The following is a 19,211-nucleotide window of genomic DNA, read 5'->3' as shown; positions in this document are numbered from 1 at the left end:
ATAACTCCTCTCCCTTGCAGGATTCCTCTCCACTCAAGTGCTTAGGCCTGCAGTTCTAACTGTTGCAGACGCAGTACTTGTTTGACGACTACTTGTTTGAATTAACACCTGAAGATGTTCCATAATTAATAATACCTATGGACATATGTTGGAAAACCTCTAGAGTTCATGCTGCACAGTTGGATGTAATGAGGGGTGCAGAGTCAGAGTGTGGTAGTTCTTTCAGTGTCAGTAAACTTTGTGGGTCAACAGCATTTGGATGTGTTCCCAAGAGACTCCTAAACTTCCTCATGGTTGCACAGGTAAGTGACATATGGATCCGGCAGATATTTAGTGGAAGATTCAGCCCAATGTTTCTTTGAATTACTCAGTTCAGTTTGAATTGCAAATCTCAATTGTCTTTGTGTCTTCCATTCTGTTTATGCCTTTGTAACGTTCTCCTTCGGGTGTAACGAAACGCCGAATTTAACGTCCGGATAAACCACAGCCAATGCAAACCAGATCGCAGTAAGATTAACCATTTACTGTTCACTCTTCACATTAACATATGGTGAAAACTGTTGATAAAACAATACAAGATTGATACAGTATTTGTTCCTTCCTTAATATCACATTTCAAGTGTAAATACTTGCAAAGGTGACTATAACTACATTACACTAAGGTGCAGTATACAGGGAGAGTTTACCTGCTCCATTCACTACTTTAAATACACTTCCATGCAAACTATCCGCGACTCTTTAACTAACGAAAGCATAAACATTATCTACCGTCGTTACCTGTAACAGGATCAGCATTAACATCTTAGTTCAATATATCGATTATCTATTAACTTACAGCGTTGCTCTCACTGTGATTTCTCATGCCTGCAAAACTGCTTGTGCTCAGGTGAGCCTCGTGGAAAGCCCCCACCCTCGCGCTGATTTCAAACCGGTGTTTTCCCACAAGACGCGGCGAAACCGGATGTGACGTCATCGCATGCCGATATATTTTACATGCAATGAATACACTTTAAACACTTCTAATTCTAACTAGAAAATACTATTGAATGAATTACTAAGCGAAAATATTATAAACTAAATAACTGTCGTAAAGACAGCACACTCCCCGCTTGACCTTCGTAAGGTCACAATGAGCAGAGTACAAAACTTAGTCTCTTAATCAGTCATTGGGTAGAAGTAGAATAACTTCTGTAACTGGCCCTTGGTAAATTTTCACATCGCCTTGGTCGGTAGTCTTCAATTCGATCTTCCTGACATGTCCATCCCCGCTAGGGAATGTAACAGTGATTCTGGCCGTTGGCCAGATTCCTGTGGGGTTCTGTCCACTTTTGTCTCTGTTGCAACAAAGGTAGATATTTTTGTCTCCAGCGAGGCCAGAACTGATTTGCCAGAGCCTGGACTTGTCTCCATTGCTTTGTGTACAAATCCTTGTCTGAGAAGTCTCCTGGTGGAGGAGGTGCTCCTGCCTTCTGTGTAAGGAGCATTGATGGCGAAAGTATAAAGGGGTTTTCTGGGTCAGAAGACACAGGTAGGAATGATTGTGCGTTTATAATGGCTGTGACCTCTGCCATTAGGGTGCACAGTACCTCGTGGGCCAATCGGGTGCGTTGCTGTATCTCAGGTTTCCTTTTCCAGGTTTTCCGTAAGGACGTGAACCGTTTGACTGCCTGCTCTTTGTTATCTGGTGAGCGCTGGCGTGGTTCTCTGATTGGCAATGGGGCAACCCCATTATTTGCTTCATCTCTGAAGACCTTGGTGTCTTTGGTTTTTAAAGAAATGGTATCTTGAGCTGATTGTGCAAGTTTGATGTCATACTTCGTTAGAGCGAAGACTGACTGGCCCAGCGACTCGTCGCTTGCCTCGCGCTTGTTAACGCCTTGTTGTGCTTCCTTGATGCACGGGACACTCGGGCAGGGTTGAAAGATTGAATGGCGGCCACTCTCTAGCACATTGGTCTTGAGTGTGTTAACCATCGGTTTGTGTACGTCACCGAGACACACCTCTCCTATCACCACCCAGCCCAGATCCAGACGTTGCGCGAAGGGGGCGTTGAGTGGTCCATTGATCTGCTGCCTAACCTTGTGTACCTGGATAACATCTCTTCCTAATAGCAGGAGTATTTCCGCTTTCGGATCCAGTTCTGGGATGTGTTTGGCGATGTGGTGGAGATGCGGCTGGTGTAGCACCGCACTTGGTGTCGGGATCCCAGCGCGGTTATTCATGATTTCATTGCACTCTAAGAGCGGAGGGAGACAGATGACGACTTTACCATCCAGGGACTCGATCTGGATGCCTTCTGCCTTCCTTCCTTGGGTTTCCATGTTGCCTGAGCAAGTTTTGAGGTAGTATGGGAACCGCTCACTCTCAATGTTGAACAATTTAAAGAACTCTGGACTGACTAGTGAACGATTGCTCTGATCATCCAGAATCACATAGGCTTTGATGGCCTTGTCTTTGGTTCCTTTAGGGTACACCTTAGTGAGGCAGATCTTGGAACAAGAACGACTTGACTGAGCTTGACCGCAAACTTCTGTACAGTTCGTGCTGACAGCTATTGACCTAGAGTGAGCCTCTCCCTCCCCGCCGTCCTGTTGTGGGGGTGAAGGAGCGCTCTAGGTTTGTGGTGACAGGTCGGGATGCATGGCCTCGACGTGATCTGGGCTGCCACATTCCGGACACTTCACGGCGATCGTACACTCTCTGGCGAGGTGAGAGGTTGAGGAACAGCATCTAAAACATATTCTTTTCTCCTTGAGAAGAGCCGTCCTCTCTTCAAGGGTTTTTTCCCTAAACATTCTGCATGCTTTCAGGGGGTGAGGTTTGTTATGCAATGGACAATACTTGCCAGGGTCGTTGTTAGTCGTAAGGGCTTCGGTCTTGAGCACTGACACGGGTTTATCAATGTTGAAAACATTCGAAACGGATCTGCCTGGCTTGGTGTAAATCGAACTGCTTCCTGGACCTACAAGGCTAGGGTCGTTTCGCCTCTTCGCCTCCTTGCACACAAACCTAGTGAGGAGCTCAAAGGGAGGAAATCGACCATCGTGGTCTTCCTTGTACTCTGAGGCAACAGTCAGCCACTTGTCCTGCAGCCCAAATGGAAGTTTGTCCACAATTGGTCTAATCCCGGATGGAGTATCTAGGAATACTAGACCAGCTGAATAGCCATCTTCTTTGGCGCCTTGGATCTCCATGAGTAAATCTCCGAATTCTCTTAACTTAAAGTGATCTTTGGCTGACACCTTAGGAAAGTTTTCCAGACGTCGATATAGCGCCCCTTCAATAATGTCGGGGGACCCATATCTCTCCCAAAGTCTCTCCCACGCTTCGCTTAAGGCTAGCTCAGGTTTGTTGATGTACACTGAACGCATGCGTCTCACCTGGTCGCGTGATTCTTTCCCCAGCCATTTCGCCATTAGGTCCAACCTTTGGGTTGCACTGAGCTGGACCCCGTCAATCACGTTGGTGAATGTGGAGAGCCAAGCACGGTAATTTTCGGGTTTATCGTCAAACTGGTACAGTCCCGAAGTGACGAGATCCCGTCGTGCTAAATACTGCAGCGTGGGATCGGCTGCAAGCGGCATGCGGGCTGGAGAAGTACGTTGGCGCCCATATGACTGAGAACGCACGTTTCTCATGGAATTTGCCATCCTGGATTCAACCTCCGCGTCTCTTCGCATCGAACTTTGTAACTTTGGTGTCAAAGTATATCGGTTGTCAGCTCTTTCATTCTTGACTTCATCGCGGGGCCGCGAGGGTAAATTCTCTTCCTCGTAGCTGGGGAAGTTATCGAATAGGTATGGAGAGGGGAGACGAGCCTGCCTGTCTGCTTGATATTGTACATAGTCGCTCGTGCGTTCCAGTCTGGTCCTTTCCAAAGCAGAACTTGTTTCGGTCAGATCACGCGACCCTTCAGCTTCTTCTATGTACTCTGCTTCCACCCTGGCAGCTTCTCCTTCTCCTTCTAGCTGCAGCACATGCAACTCTGTCGATATTTTTGTCATTTCCAACTGGGTTTCGGCTTCTCTGGCGGCCTCTTCTCTTTGTCTGGCAGCCTCTTCGGCTTCTCTGGCGGCCCTTTCTTTCTGGATTTCGGCTTCTCTGGCAGCCTCTTCTCTTTGTCTGGCGGCCCTTTCGGCTTCTTTGGTGGCCAGTTTCATTTTCAAAACTGCCTCTTGTTTGGCGTAATGCAGTCGCACCTTGGCGGCTTCTGCCTTGGCTCTTGCCTGTGCGGACTTACTTGATGTATTTCTACTGCCCTTGTCGCTGGGCGCCATCGACTTGATCCCGGATCGAGCTGACATTGCAGCACTTGGAACACCTGATAACGCCCGGGTGGGCTTACTTGATGTCGGTTTACTGCCCTTGTCGCTGGGCGGCGTCGACTTGATGCTGGATTGAGCTGACATTGCAGCACTTGAAACACCTGATAATGCCGCTTTTTCACTGTAACGTTCTCCTTCGGGTGTAACGAAACGCCGAATTTAACGTCCGGATAAACCACAGCCAATGCAAACCAGATCGCAGTAAGATTAACCATTTACTGTTCACTCTTCACATTAACATATGGTGAAAACTGTTGATAAAACAATACAAGATTGATACAGTATTTGTTCCTTCCTTAATATCACATTTCAAGTGTAAATACTTGCAAAGGTGACTATAACTGCATTACACTAAGGTGCAGTATACAGGGAGAGTTTACCTGCTCCATTCACTACTTTAAATACACTTCCATGCAAACTATCCGCGACTCTTTAACTAACGAAAGCATAAACATTATCTACCGTCGTTACCTGTAACAGGATCAGCATTAACATCTTAGTTCAATATATCGATTATCTATTAACTTACAGCGTTGCTCTCACTGTGATTTCTCATGCCTGCAAAACTGCTTGTGCTCAGGTGAGCCTCGTGGAAAGCCCCCACCCTCGCGCTGATTTCAAACCGGTGTTTTCCCACAAGACGCGGCGAAACCGGATGTGACGTCATCGCATGCCGATATATTTTACATGCAATGAATACACTTTAAACACTTCTAATTCTAACTAGAAAATACTATTGAATGAATTACTAAGCGAAAATATTATAAACTAAATAACTGTCGTAAAGACAGCACAGCCTTTATTTCTAGGCTAATTATTATCTTTCCTATCGAGTTTTTCAAAAGGACATGCAACTCAGAAACAGACCATTCACCTCACCGTGTCTCGCTGATGTTTATGATCACGTGAAGTTGATACCATTTGCATCCTCTTGAGAAGGAGAAAATGCTAGAAAAGTATCAAGCAGCATTTCTGAAATAATTAATGTTTCAGGCTAGACTAGAGAGAAGCCACGTTTCATCAGAACCTGGACAAGTTAGAGAAGTGATTGGTTCTGAGCAGCAGGGAAAGGAAAGATGAAAAGGAAGCACTTGTGTGATATAAGGCTGAATGATGCAGGATGGCACCATAAAGGAACAACACGTGGATGTAGTTTAGGTGTAAATAAGAGCACTGCAAATGTTGGAAATTGTTAAACTTTCAATCCTGAGTGCTAAAGTTTATTTACATTTTTTTGTTTGTAAGGAGCAGGAGCAGGTCTTGGCCATCCAGCCCCTTTTTTTTTAATTTATAAAATCTTTAAATTGAATTTTCAAATGGCTACAGAAGGGAAAAAAAATTATCAACTCTTTCCCCTCCCCCCTAACATATCCCTGTAGAAAGAGAAAAAAAAAGAGAAAGAATACCTGGATATCGGAAGATCCCCACATGCTCCACGGAGTTCATAATAGCTTTAGTATATATATTTATTTCTTTCCCCAAATAACCAATAATTTTATCTTTGGAGCATCTATATGTTTAATCCTATCTTTTGTAAATAAGGGCGCCAAATTTTCAGAAATATTTCGTATTTATCTGTTAAATTATAAGTAATTTTTTCAAATGGAATGCAGCTAAAAGCTATATCTGTTTTCATTTTCTTAATGTATGTTAAAATTCTTTTTCTTTTCACAGGTCCATTAAGCCCATTAACATTAAAACTTTAAAAATACAGTAAATTAGTCATTATTTTTAACAGGGTTACTCCAGTCTATAGTAATACCTAACTTTTCAACTTTCGTAGTACCTTGGGGAATCTCTACCCCCCCCCCGATTGTCCAGGCAAAGAAAGAAAAATTAAAGAAAAATAGATTATAAAGAAAAAAAAGACAAAATACCCCCCTACAAATGTTGTGAATAAAGAAAAAACACAACATTACCCCCCTCCGTTGTGTGGGTCATTGCAATTGCCATGATTACACACGTGAATCCCGTAGCAATCAATCCGAAGTTCCCTCAGCTGCCCCATTACATAAAAATGTATATATGAGAAGAAGAAAAAATGTCACTGCTCTTAATTAATATTTCTCAAATTTTTACCTTTCTCCCCCTGTATCATATAATTAAGAATATATTTAAATATTCTTCTGTCCTTAAACATCCATCAACTCCATTCACTGTCCCTGTCTTCATCTTTAATCCGTTTCACTTTTAAATCTTTGGCTGTGGTTAGTGAATATTCGGGAGTTCTTGTGCAAATTCTTCCGCATCCCGATAATCAGTAAAAGATCTTCTTTTTCCGTCGTCCAAAAAAATTATCAGGGTTGCCAGGTGGCACAATATAAATTTATAACCCTTTTCCCATAAAACTTTTTTTTGCTGGGTTAAATTCCTTCTTTCTCTTCAAAAGGTCATAACTTGTATCAGGATAGAAAAGAACTGTTCTCCCTTCCATCATCAATGGCCCGTTTCTTTCTGGTGCGTTCGGCAGCCGCCTTCAGGATCTTTTCTTTATCTTGATATCTTAAACATTTTATCAAGATTGATCGTGGGTTTTGATCAACTTGAGGTCTTGATCTTAAAGCTCTGTGAGCCCTTTCAATTTCAATTATCTGGGTTCCTTCTTCCACTTCCAAAATTTCCAGCATCTATTTTTGGAAAAAAATTTTTGGATCCTCTCCCTCTATACCTTCTTTAAGTCCAACAATCTTAATATTATTTCATCTGTTAAAATTTTCAAGTACATCCACTTTTTCCAACAACCGTTTTCTTTCTGATGTCCAGGCAGAAATATTATCTTCCATTTTATTCACTCTATCAATGGTGTCTCCCGTTATTTCTTCCAAGTTTTTAATTTTCTTGTCTATTTTGTCCTGTCTTTTCATCATTTTATCAAACATAATTTCATTTTTAATATCTTTTTATTACTTTTAATGTTTTTTAATTCATGCATTATTTGCACCAAATATTTTTTTATGTCTCCAATATCACCACCAACCTCTTCCTGTTGCTCTTCTTTGTTTGTCTCTTCATCTTCGTCTGATTTATCCAGAGAATCTTATTCCACCTGATATTCACTTTCACTTTCAGTTCCGATCATAGCTGGGATTTGTAGTTTGGGTTGCTCGTGTTTGCGCATGCCCCTTCCTTCACGCATGCGCAATTCCTGTTGCTCTTTTTTTTTGGAAACGGTTGATGTTGCCGCAGTTTCCTGTTCTGTATCGCCAGAGGTAAAATGCACTTGAGCCCGAGGCTCTTTCATGGCTGCCGGCCTTGATTCTTTTCCAACTTGTGTTGTCTTCAAAGTAGTAGTTTTCTTCTGCTTCTGTTTAGGAGGCATATCTTAAGACAATCCTGAGTAGTTTATAAGTAATTTTTAAAAAGTATTTACTAACTTTTCTTCACTTAAACATTATTTTACTAGTTTTTTACGGGAGAGCTGGATTTCCACGTTTCGATCCTACGTCATCATGTGGCGTTTCCCCCCCCCCCCCCCCCCCCCGCCTACCAGCCCTTTTGAGCCAGCTGCACTGTTGGCCAAGATTATAACTGACCTATCAAAGTTTTGCCTTTGCACCCCATCAGCAGCACGGTAGCCTAGTGGTTAGCACAACGCTTTACAGTACCAGCGACCAGGGCTCAATTCCTGCCACTGTCTGTAAGGAATTTGCACATTCTCCCCATGATTGTGTAAGTTTTCTCTGGGCGCTTTTTAGCACATCTTTGTACATGATCAATATGAGTGATGACTTTGTCAGCTTCCAAAGCAAGTCTCTTAAGTGGCCTCCCACTGTGAAACTGGAAGAATCAAAGCTGTGTGATTACTATGGGGAGTTGCATGTAAAAAAAAGTTTTATTGTGAATTCTAGTTTGAATTAACACATAATGTCCCATAATTAATAATAATCCCTAAAAAGTGGCAAAACCTCAATGCAATCCCATTTTGTAAAATTTAGACCGATAAAGAAAGAACAATTACTAAAAGTGGGGACAGAGAAAAAAACAATTCTACTGTTTGCAGGAAACAATGTACGTATGTACTAAAGACTTTTTAAATTTAGTAATATTTATGAGTGCTTGTTTGTACTGTATAGGTATCCATAAGCTGGGTGTTCATAACTGAGGGAGGAACTGTACTCAAATCCTCTTGCAGTAATGGCCAACATTTCATCTGTCTTTGTAATTGTTGCTACACCACATTCTCGTAACTTTCATGTACAAGCATGCCTAAATTCCTCTGATGTCAATATTTTCCATTCTCTCACCAATTTAAAAATATCCTCCATTGTTGTTGCCCAGTAACTTAGCTTTTCCATAACCCCTTGAAGCCTCTTTATTGCTACTCGCATTCCCACTTATCTGCAAGTAATCAAGAAAGTTAGCAACAATAAATTAGTTATATAGATTGAGTATAATTGGAGTCTAAGCACTGATTACTGAAGTGCCCAGTAGTCACATTCTCCCAATTGAAGAAGGGTCTGTTATCCAACTATTTTCCATCTGTTAACCAGCTGAAGGTCCGCATTAGTCCATGTCTCCAAATTCACATGCTCTAACTTTATTCAATAATCTTCTTTGTGATACATGAACAAAACCCTTTTATAAATCTAGTTTCATCTGCTGGTTTCCCTCTTATCTACTCTATCAGAAGCTGTAGAGCTTTATTTCCTTTTTATCATTCTATGTTAGGCATGGGCAAACCACGGCCCGGGGGCCATATGCGGCCCGTTAAGCTTTTTAATCCGGCCCGCAGAACTTGATAAAATTATATTAATAAACCTTGTTAACGTTTTTTCCCCGCAATTCTGGCGTTTTCCCAGTAGATGACACACTCTATATACATTGACCTTTGTTGAGGTGCAGCGTATTACTCCACATTTGCGCTTTACTCTTTGTTCGGCTCGACCTATTTGTGTGAACAGGCGTTCAGCGTCATGAACATCAACAAAGCCAGCCACAGATCCAAGTTAACTGACCAACACCTCAGATCCATCCTGAGAATCGCCACAACAAAACTAAATCCAGACTTTGATGTGCTGGCTAAAAAGGGAGACCAACAACACTGTTCCCACTGAAATTAAAAATAAGTTTCTTTGTTGTGTTATGTAAAAAATGCATTTGAAAATATTTTTTTCAATAAGCCTTACATGTTACATATCATTTCTGTTAAGTGATGGACATGAGTAGTGCGCAGGTGCACGTAAGTTCTCAAAATAAAAAATGCACTCCAGATCAAATAACGTGCTCCGCATACTGGCGCGCTGTCACTGTTCTGTCCTTGTGCTGGTCGTTGTTGAGTTTTGGCACGGGACAATTGAATAAGAAGGAGCAGGACAAGTAGACCTGCATCTCCTACCGTTTTTGAAATAAAGACAGGAGGAGAGTGATGATGATAATATCTTGAAGGATAACAGAATTTTCAGTGCTTTAAAATAATAACTGTTACTATTAAAAAAAAAGCTGTATTTTATTCATTTAATTTTCAGTGTTTTAAAAGTCATTTCAATAAATAGCTAAATACCATGGGACTTCAAAGACAGATATTTTGTTGTAATGCATTTGTTCATTTTCAATTGAAATTAAAGCACATGTTTTCTACATATCCCATGATATTTTATTTTCTCTTATGAGGTGTATTACCAAAACACTCCATCCATCTGCTCCTGGTCCGGCCCCCCCTGTCAAATTTTAGAACCCTTTGTGGCCCACAAGTCAAAAAGTTTGCCCACCCCTGTTCTATGTTAACTGTTCTACGTAGATTCCTTCATTTTACCAACTATTGATACTATGTTGGTAACTTCCAGTTTCACTATCTGTTGTTAAATAGTGTGGTTATGTTTGCTATCGTCCAAACTGCAGAAATCATTTCTGAACGTGTTGAATTTTGGAAAGTAGGATCCAGAATATTATTTCTATAGCCACAGTTTAAAACTGTGGAAGTTACATCACTAAGTCATCAGGATTTGTCCTTGTCCCCATTATAAATTTTCCAATCTCAGGCTGTGAAGTACACCCATTTTCCCTTACTAGTCTTCTCTATGCTACCTATCAAAGTCCTTACAGTCTAGTCTCTTGTATCCTGTCTTTTCTTTAATTGTCAATTTCTTGATCATAATTTCCTGAATTCTAAAATACACCCACTCATCCAGTTTACTTTCGAAACCTAAGCCTTTTCCATCTCAAATCCTTGGAGTAAAGGTATTCATGTTCCTATCTATTTGATGACATTCCCATACGCCTTATGTTCTGACTGCAGTTCTACCGGAAACACACATAAGCTCCCAACCAAAACGTGCATCATCTGAACTAGGATAAAATGCAAGATTTTGAGTACTATACAACATCTTGAAGATTTTTTTAGATTCTAAATATACTGTGCATATTTCATTCTCTTAATTGTTAACTTTTCAAAGATTTCAATATGATTGATCAGATGTAAACTTCCCCTTTGGAATTATTATTAACTCTTCAACTAATAATTCATAATATTTTCTAATACTCTTATCAAACTGATCAGTCTGCAGTAAATTGGACTAATCTTTTTTCTTTTCACATTTAAGAATTCAGCTACAATTTTCCTAGATTTATTTTCTAATAAATTTTTTTACATATTTATTTTTAATACGTCCATTTTCCGCTGATCACATCTGGGTTTTCTCCTCACTATTTTTGATTGATTTATTAATGTGGAAAATTTGCATTTGCTGGAGAAAGAGGTGTTTAGCCAGACTGCTTGGAGAAGGTGAAAGTGTTCTGTGACACGAATGGTGTGTACTTACAATTAGTTTGCCAACTCACATTGTTAACTGTATATAACCTGTCTCTTCCAGGTATTTATTCTTGGAGTGAATTGCAGTAGCTGCTTAGGAGTTGGAGATGGTCAAAGTATAACAATACCAAAGAAAATAGATGCTCTGTGTGGGAAGAAAATAATATCTCTCAGTTATGGAAGTGGACCACATATTTTACTTGCTACTGAAGGTAAACTTAAGTTGTAGCTCTTCTTTGTTTTGATGAGAACATCTTTGGTAGAGCCAGTTTACTGTCTGTCCGTAACTATGCTTCAGAAGGTGGTTGTCAGCTATTAGGTGGGTACCGTGGGCACTTCCACAATGTTGGTGAATACAGAGCTCTAGGATTTGAATCCTGTAACGATAATGAAACAGCAGTACTTCTCTCAGTCCAGATGAATATTGGTGGGAAGCTTGTGTGCAATGCTAATCTCATTGTCCTGTTATTTGTCATTTTAACTCGTAGAAATACTAGGTTTCGGAGGTATTAAAAGAAATCTTGGTAAGTTACTACAGAGCAAGGTTTTCCAACCTTCTTTATGCCATGGACCTCTCTCATTAACCAAGGGGTCCCTGGACCCCAGCTTGGGTACTCCTGCTACAGAGCAGCTCAGAGATGCTGCTTCTGTTGTCGTAATATACCAGTGGTCCAGGGAATGAATACTTCTAGGTGATCGCTTGGATATCAATCAGTTCAGCTGGGGCATCCTTGAAGGTGTCGTGTTTACTCAAAATGTAATGATTCAAAGTAAAACAGTTTGTTCATAAGATGGAAGAGCTTGCAGCAGCATTTCAGAGAACAGTTTAATATAAACAAAGTTGCTGTTGGTCTTAAGAGTCACATATGGGAAGGACTGGATAAGGACGATTTTTCTCAGTAATATTTGTGAACATGAGAGTGTTTGAGATAGTTGTTTAATTTCCAGTTCAAGTGAAGAGGCACTGCTGATCATGCAAATTGTGTCAGCTCTAAGATCTTGATTCAAATGGTCTGTCAGACTGGACCAAGGGTTGTACTGGTACGTTGAATTTCATCATCAATGTCTTATTCCATCAAGATGTGGGATAAGGCCCACATTTTCCAGAGTCTCCCAGCAAAACTTTTTTTTTAAATGAGAGGGCCCTGCGAAACAGTGAGGGCAAGGTTGAAGAGGACCTTTCTCTTGTTGATGTTGTCTTCTATATAAGGCCAATAGTAAACTTAGATGGCTAATTTGACCAGGTCACATCATTGGCCCGGGTAAAGGGATAGCTGAGCATGGGACGTCGGCCGGAGTGGGCAGAGGTCTCTGCCCTGGACCCTGACCAAAGCTCTATACTCGTGGGGACGCTGGAGGTGCGCACCGACTTGCTGTTCCTGTGGTGGCAGTAGTCCGACAGTGACAGCCATCTCTTGCAGCTGATGGTACCCTGGGGGCTCGCACTGCGGTCTGGTGGGGGCCGGACATCTGGAATTGCAAAGACATTGGGCAAGCTGTGCGAATGCTTCTGGTCTGAGCGCAGGCAGGGTGTAGAAATGTTCGTGCACTGCTGTAACGCATGGGGCTGGGTCACCAGTCTAGGGCACCAGTACATGGTGAGGGCCCCGGTATGAGTCTACTGCCTCTCCCAGAACAAAGGACTATCCCCCAGGCTGGGAAGCCACTGGAAGGGGCCAGGAGACATGCTTGAACACATCTCTGATGTGGTATATCGGGTGCAGTTGTCTGAGCAGCAGAAGGCAGTCGTGCTGCACCGGAACCGACTGGCACCATGTTGGCCCTTGGCCACCACTAACCCGCTGGATGTGTCTGCATGAGCCTGGTTGGGTTCTCTCTCTGGGTCATGGCACCTGGTCCGTTTCGGTGTTTATCACAATAAAATGGTTGTTGACTTTAACAAGCTTTCTCGTCTGTTGTTATGGACCAAATGCTCGCCACCAAATATTATGTCTAGCCATTGATGAATACCATGTACCATTTTATTATTGTTACTATCTTGAAAAATTTATGGGAGAATTTGTGTAGAGTTGGATTTCTGTAGTTTGTAACACGGAGTCCCTGTGTTCTGATGCCAGTCTTGGGAAGAAATTACTGGACAGAAAAGGAGAAGCTTCAGAGATGTACTGCATGCACAGAGAATCATATCCTGGGAATCCCCCATGACCACTCAAACTGGACCCACTACTGGAGCCACAATTCCAAGTGCATTTAACAAAATATTTTGTGTTCTCTGGAACAAGCACAGCAGTTCATTGCTGTACTAGATCTGATCTTGTTTTTATAAAATGTTGTGGGGGGGAGGAATGCCCATACAACACCAATTATTTAAAGGCAAAACCCAGTCGATCTAAAGCACCCCCCCACCCCCCGATACCACCTGACCGGATGAGCAATCTCCATTTTAGCTCAGGACCAATCAAATGCAATTTTACCCTTGGGCTCAACCTGACAAAAGATCCCTCTCTCCAAAAGCACAATCATTTCTGCAGTTCTGTTTGAAAAGCTCCAGAACCTCCCTCAGCAACTAGGTCCTCGACTATCTAATTGGATAGTCATCTCCATTTTGCTGACGGTCAACACTGGCGCACCTCATGGACAGTTCTTCTGTCTTCACACCCATGATTGTGTGGCTAGGCACAGCCCAAAAGCCTTATATAAATTTGCTGGCCTTACAACTATTGCTGGCAGAATTTTAGATGATGATGAGAGGGTGTACAGGAGCAAGAAAAATTAGCTAATTGAGTAGTGTCGCAGCAACAACCTTGCACTCAGTGTCAGTAAGACCAAAGAACTGATTGTGGACTTCAGAAAGGGTAAGATAAGGGACACCAGTCCTCATAAGAGAAGTGGGAAGAGTGAACAATTTCAAGCTCCTGGTTGTCAATGTCTCCAAGGATCTATTCTGGACTCAACATATTAATACAGCTTCAACGAAGGCACGACAGCAGCTACATTTCATCAGGAGTGTGAGGAGTAGGTCACCAAAGACACTCGTACATTTCTACAGATGTGCTGTGGAAAGCATTCTGACTGGCTGCCTCACTGTGTGGTGTGGGTGGAGGGAGGGGAGATGGCTACTGCACAGGATCAAAATAAGCCGCAGAGAGTTGTAAGCTTAATCAGCTCCATCATGGGCACTAGCCTCCATAGTATCCAGGACATCTTCAAGTAGTGACGCCTCAAAAAAGCAGCAACCATCATTTAGGACCCCATGATGAAGAACATTGTCATGTTCTGAATGACGTTCATCATTAAGAACAACCCAGTTTAGGCCTTGTTCTCATTGCTACCATCAGGAGGAGGTACAGAAGCCTGAAGGTACATACTCAATGAACTCAAAAACACTACCTCATTACTTTTTTATTTCTATTTTTGCACTACTTAGTTAATGTAACTATTTAACATATATACTTAATTGATTTTTTCTATTGTGAATTGCATTATTCTGCTGCTGCAAAGACTACAAATTTCACAACAAATGCTGCTGATATTAAATGTGATTTTGAAAAACTGACTTAGCTATTGATTATTTGGAATATGAAAGATCTGGATTTTCAGTCAGGTTGAGGATCTTGTAGATTTTATCTGTGAATAGTTTTTGGAGCAAATTAGTTACTTTGTCATAAATCCTGGTACCCTTTGCAGATGGAGAGACCTATTCCTGGGGCCTCAACAACAGCTACCAGCTGGGAAATGGAACGAGTGGTCCGGCCTCATTGCCTTTTCTTGTTTCCAGCATGTTCTCTAATAAGAGAGTAGTGAAGGTGGCTTGTGGCTCCAATCATTCTATGGTTCTGACAACAGATGGAGAGGTGAGAGGTGATTTTCTTGATGTAGTGTGACAACATTGATTGTTTCATAATACAACTTCATCTACATGGTGAAACACTTGAGCATTATAAAAATCAACCATAGAGGTTGAAATGAAAAACAGCTTTAATCTGGTTTCCTTATCAATACTTCTCATAAACTCAAATGCAACTTGGAGAGGTCATTCAGCTTATTGTGCTAGTACTTGCTCTTTGAAAGGACTGTCTTTAAGTATACCACAGTTCAAAGTAAAGTAAATTTAAAGTACATATACGTCACCATATACAACCAAGTTTCATTGTCTTGTGGTTATTCACAGTAAATACAAGAGAGACAATACAGTCAGTAGGACGGACAATGACCAATGTGCAAATGCAAAAAGAAACTAGAAAAAAAAACAATAAAAATGAAATAAGCAATAAATATTGAGAACATAAGGGTTTGATCGAGGCATGACTGCGCAGGTGTATGGACTTCAGCGAGTTAAACCAGCGGGAAGAAATTTAAAAAGAAGGCAGCTTTATAGAGCGGTAAAAAGACAGATTTGTAGAGTTGGCTGTCGAGGTCAGAGTAGGAGGGCTTTGGCTGAACAGGGCTACGGCGATAATGGGTCGAGAAGAGCTAAATTACTTGTGAAGAATAGGAAGTATGTCTCCAAGGCCGGTGTTCTGTACTGGATATAGGATGTCCGGAGACTCCCTGCCCCCCAGACGGCCACATCTGCGCTAGGTGCGTCGAGCTGCAGCTCCTTCCGAACCGCATTAGGGAACTGGAGATACAATTCAATGACCACCTCCTGGCCAGGGATAGAGAGGAGCTATAGGCAAGTAGTCACATTGGGGCCTCGGGAGGCAGATAAGTGGGTAACAGTAAGGAGAGCGAAGGGCAAGAGTCGATACTAGAGAGTACCCCTGTGGGTGTCCTCCTTAACAATAAGTACTCCTGTTTGATTACTGTTCAGAGGGGGGAAACCTAACTGGGGGAAGCAGCAATGGCTGTGCCTCTGGCACAGAGTCTAGCCTTGTGGATCAGAAGGGTAGTGAAAGGGTAGCTGTGATAGGGGACTGTATAGTTAGGGAGTCAGACAGGTGATTCTGTGGACACTGGGAAAGAAACACGGATGGTAGTTTGCCTCCCAGGTGCTATGGTCTGGGATTTTTTTTAGATTGCATCCATGATATCCTGAAGTGGGAATGTGAACAGCCAGAGGTCATGGTACATATTGGTGCCAACAACGTGGGTTGGAAAAGGGAGGAGGTCCTGAAAACAGACTACAGGGAGTTAGGAAGGAAGTTGGGAAGTCGGACCTTAAAGGTAGTAATCTTGGGATTACTGCCTGTGCCACGCGACAGTGAGTATAGGAATAGGGTGAAGTGGAGGATAAATGTGTGGCTGAGGTATTGTAGCGGGGCAGTGATTCAGATTTCTGGATCATTGGGACCTCTTTTGGGGCAAAAAGGACAGGTTGCACTTGTATCCGAGGGGGACCAATATCTTGGCAGGGAGCTTTGCTAAGACTGTTGGGGAGAGTTTAAACTAAAATTACTAGGGGGTGGGAACCGAACTGAAGAGACAGAGGAAGGGGCAGTTGACTCACCAATTGAGAAAGCTTGTTGAAAGTGTGAGAGGTAGGTTAGACAAGTTATAGGGAAGGGACGGGCTCAGACCGATGGTTTGAGATGTGTCTGTTTTAATGCAACGAGTATTATGAGCAAAGTGGATAAGCTTAGAGCGGGATCAGCACTTGGAGCTATGATGTTGTGGTCATTACAGAGACTTGGATGGCTCAGGGGCAGCAATGGTTACTTTGAGTGCCAGGCTTTAGATGTTTCAGAAAGGACAGGGAGGGAGGCAAAAGAGGTGGAAACATGGCACTGTTGATCAGAGATAGTGTCATGGCCATAGAAAACAAGGAAAACATGGAGGGATTGTCTGCGGAGTCTCTGAGTGGAAGTGAGGAACAGGAAGGGGTCAATAACTCTACTGAGTGTTTTTTTTTGTAGACCACCCAATAGTAACAGGGACATCGAGGAGCAGATAGGGAGACAGGTACTGGAAAGATGCAATAATAACAGGGTTGTCGTGATGGGAGATATTAATTTCCCCAATATTGACTCACATCTCCCTCGAGTAAGGGGTTGAGATGGGGTGGAGTTTAAGTGTGTTCAGGAAGGAAGGTTGGTATAGGAGGGACATTAGACATTTTGAAGATCTTTTTATTGATAATTGCTTCGCTTCTTTTCAACAGCTCTCTGCTAAGTTCAATCTGCCCAATGCTCATTTTTTTAGATATCTCCAAATTAGACACTTTATTATTCCTTTAATTCCTAACTTCCCTGAAATGCCTGAGAAAAATGTTATGGACTTATTTCTTCCCATTAATCCACTAGGTAAAGGTTTAATATCATTTATTCGAGATAAATTAGCAGCCTTACGACGTGCCCCTGTGGATAAAATTAAAATGGCATGGGAGCAGGATTTAAATACCTCCTTATCTGATGAGACTTGGGACTCGATTCTCAAATTGGTTAATTCAACCTCTCTTTGTGCTTGCCATTGCCTTTTACAGTTTAAGATTGTTCGTAGAGCCCATATGTCTAAATCTAAATTATCTCGATTTTACCCTAACATTAGTCCGCTTTGTGATAAATGCAAAAGGGGCGAGGCCTCTCTCATTTATATGTACTGGTTTTGTCCTAGCTTGGAGAAATTTTGGAAAGATGTCTTCATAACGTTATCATATATTTTGAATCACCACCTAGAACCTAACCCTTTAATTGCTTTGTTCGGTTTCTGGGATGAGACAGATTTACGTCTGAGTTTGACTAAGTGTCGAATATTACCTTTTGCCTCTCTCCTGGCTAGACGTTTAATCCTCCTTAGATGGAGAGATGTTGCCCCGCCCACACATGCTCAATCGCTTAACGATATTATGGCTTGCTTAGACCTTGAAAAAATTCATTATTCAGTTCTTAATTCGGATTTAAAGTTCCATAAGGTCTGGGGACCTTTTATTGAGTACTTTAATAACCTTCCTCTTAACTAAGGTTTTTTTTTTCGGTCCCTTGCTTTCAGCTCCTTTTTTTTTTGTAGTAGACATCAATATCTTCTGTTGCTAAGTGTACTTACAGTTTTGGGGGTTTGATTGTCCTGATTTATATTCTCTATATTGTGTTGTGGTTGGTCTGGAGTTTTTTTTTGTTGCGGGGCTTGGGGAGGATACTAATTTTACATGTCTTCAATTTGGGTGCTTTCTCAATTATCTTTCTTTGTATCATGTTATTGTATGTTCATTTTTGCACTGTATCAATGTTCTTCATTTTGATCTGGGTTTTTTTTATCTGTAGTTATGTAGAAATGTATAAAAAAAACTAATAAAAAAGAAGGTTGTGTTTCGGGTGATATCCGGATGTATTTGAATGAGAAGCCGAATAAGTCCATCTCAGAATTTGCTAGGTTCGCAGATGAATATACCCTAACCCACAAGACAAAGTTTTCCTCGAATAAAAGTTACTAGAGAGACCGTGGGAACGGTAGAGAAAGCCCGCCGGCTGAGGCAGAGATCCTGCCGGGAGCTAGTGGTAAAATTAAGGAGGAGGAAAGGCAAGACGGCAGGAGAGGTCCTGGCTTGACCTGTTTAAATTGTGGAAAGGCGGGTCATATTGCATCCAAGTGCCTTGCTCCAAGGAAGGAAACAGGAAAATGGAAAGCAGCAGTCCCTACAGGATGTGTTGTGGTGATCAGTAAATCAACAAGAGAGCCCCAGGTAGACAGAGTACGAGAAGGGTCTGAGAAATGTATTTCAGAAGGAACCATGTCTGTGAGAGAGGGAGACACACCAGTTCCAGTGCAGATCTGGAGAGACACGGGAGCTAAGCTGTCATTGATTAGCAGTAAGGTACTGGATTTTGGTCGCAAGACTGGAGAGGTGGCTTTGAGAAGCATAGGAAAAGGGACAGAAGCGGTGCACTTGCATAGGATCATTATAAATTGTGAGCTGGTATCTGGACCAGTTGAAATAGGGGTGTGATCCGAATTCCCGAGAACTGACATAGACCTCCTTCTGGGTAACGATTTAGCTGGTGGTGGCATTTGGTCGGCCATGGAGCTGCCAAGCCAGCCTGTAAGTGTTACGGACCCGCCCCTAGATTCAAAGATCTATCCCGCATGCGCGACCACGTGCAGCATGTCGAAAGGCAGCTGAGAACGAGACCAGTTTAAATCCGGCCAGTAATGATTTGGCCAAGACGTTTTTACCGACCCTGTACCAAGAGGGTTTAGAGGGTGGTAAAACAGAGAATAGGAAAGTGAAAGAGAGTAAGGGA

At 42.1% G+C, this 19,211-nt stretch overlaps 2 protein-coding genes across 12 annotated transcripts in view; one reads left to right on the top strand and one right to left on the bottom strand.

The window, feature by feature from the left end:
• LOC132393096 (RCC1 and BTB domain-containing protein 1-like) overlaps window positions 1–19,211 on the top strand; it is a 72,587-nt gene that overhangs the window by 19,661 nt on the left and 33,715 nt on the right. For all 10 annotated transcript variants that reach the window (XR_009511746.1, XM_059967900.1, XM_059967899.1 and 7 more), the window contains 2 exons: window positions 11,135–11,285; window positions 14,722–14,888. Coding sequence is in view for 9 of the 10 variants with exons in the window: in XM_059967900.1 (XP_059823883.1) it covers window positions 11,135–11,285; window positions 14,722–14,888 (318 nt within the window). In the remaining variant the exon portion in view is untranslated. The remainder of the gene's footprint in view (window positions 1–11,134; window positions 11,286–14,721; window positions 14,889–19,211) is intronic.
• On the bottom strand, window positions 205–5,118 carry LOC132392326 (uncharacterized). Of its 2 annotated transcripts, XR_009511489.1 has the most exons (3): window positions 4,855–5,118; window positions 836–4,576; window positions 205–557 (listed from the first exon to the last, which is right to left on the bottom strand). XR_009511489.1 is itself a non-coding variant. In XM_059966146.1 (2 exons), the coding sequence occupies exon 2, from the start codon at window positions 4,407–4,409 to the stop codon at window positions 2,613–2,615; it is 1,797 nt and encodes a 598-aa protein (XP_059822129.1). In that variant the 5' UTR covers window positions 4,410–4,576; window positions 4,855–5,118; the 3' UTR covers window positions 205–2,612. The 2 variants fall into 2 exon arrangements, 1 of the variants encoding a protein (XP_059822129.1); XM_059966146.1 differs by having other exon boundaries at window positions 205–4,576.

Source organism: Hypanus sabinus, chromosome 4, assembly GCF_030144855.1.
Source record: "Hypanus sabinus isolate sHypSab1 chromosome 4, sHypSab1.hap1, whole genome shotgun sequence".
Classification (NCBI taxonomy): Eukaryota; Metazoa; Chordata; class Chondrichthyes; order Myliobatiformes; family Dasyatidae; genus Hypanus; species Hypanus sabinus.
This window is presented reverse-complemented; position numbering and strand designations above follow the sequence as displayed.

Bases quoted from the DNA above. Each gene is read 5' to 3' on its own strand.
- LOC132392326 (XM_059966146.1), bottom strand. From the start codon at position 4,409: ATGTCAGCTCAATCCAGCATCAAGTCGACGCCGCCCAGCGACAAGGGC.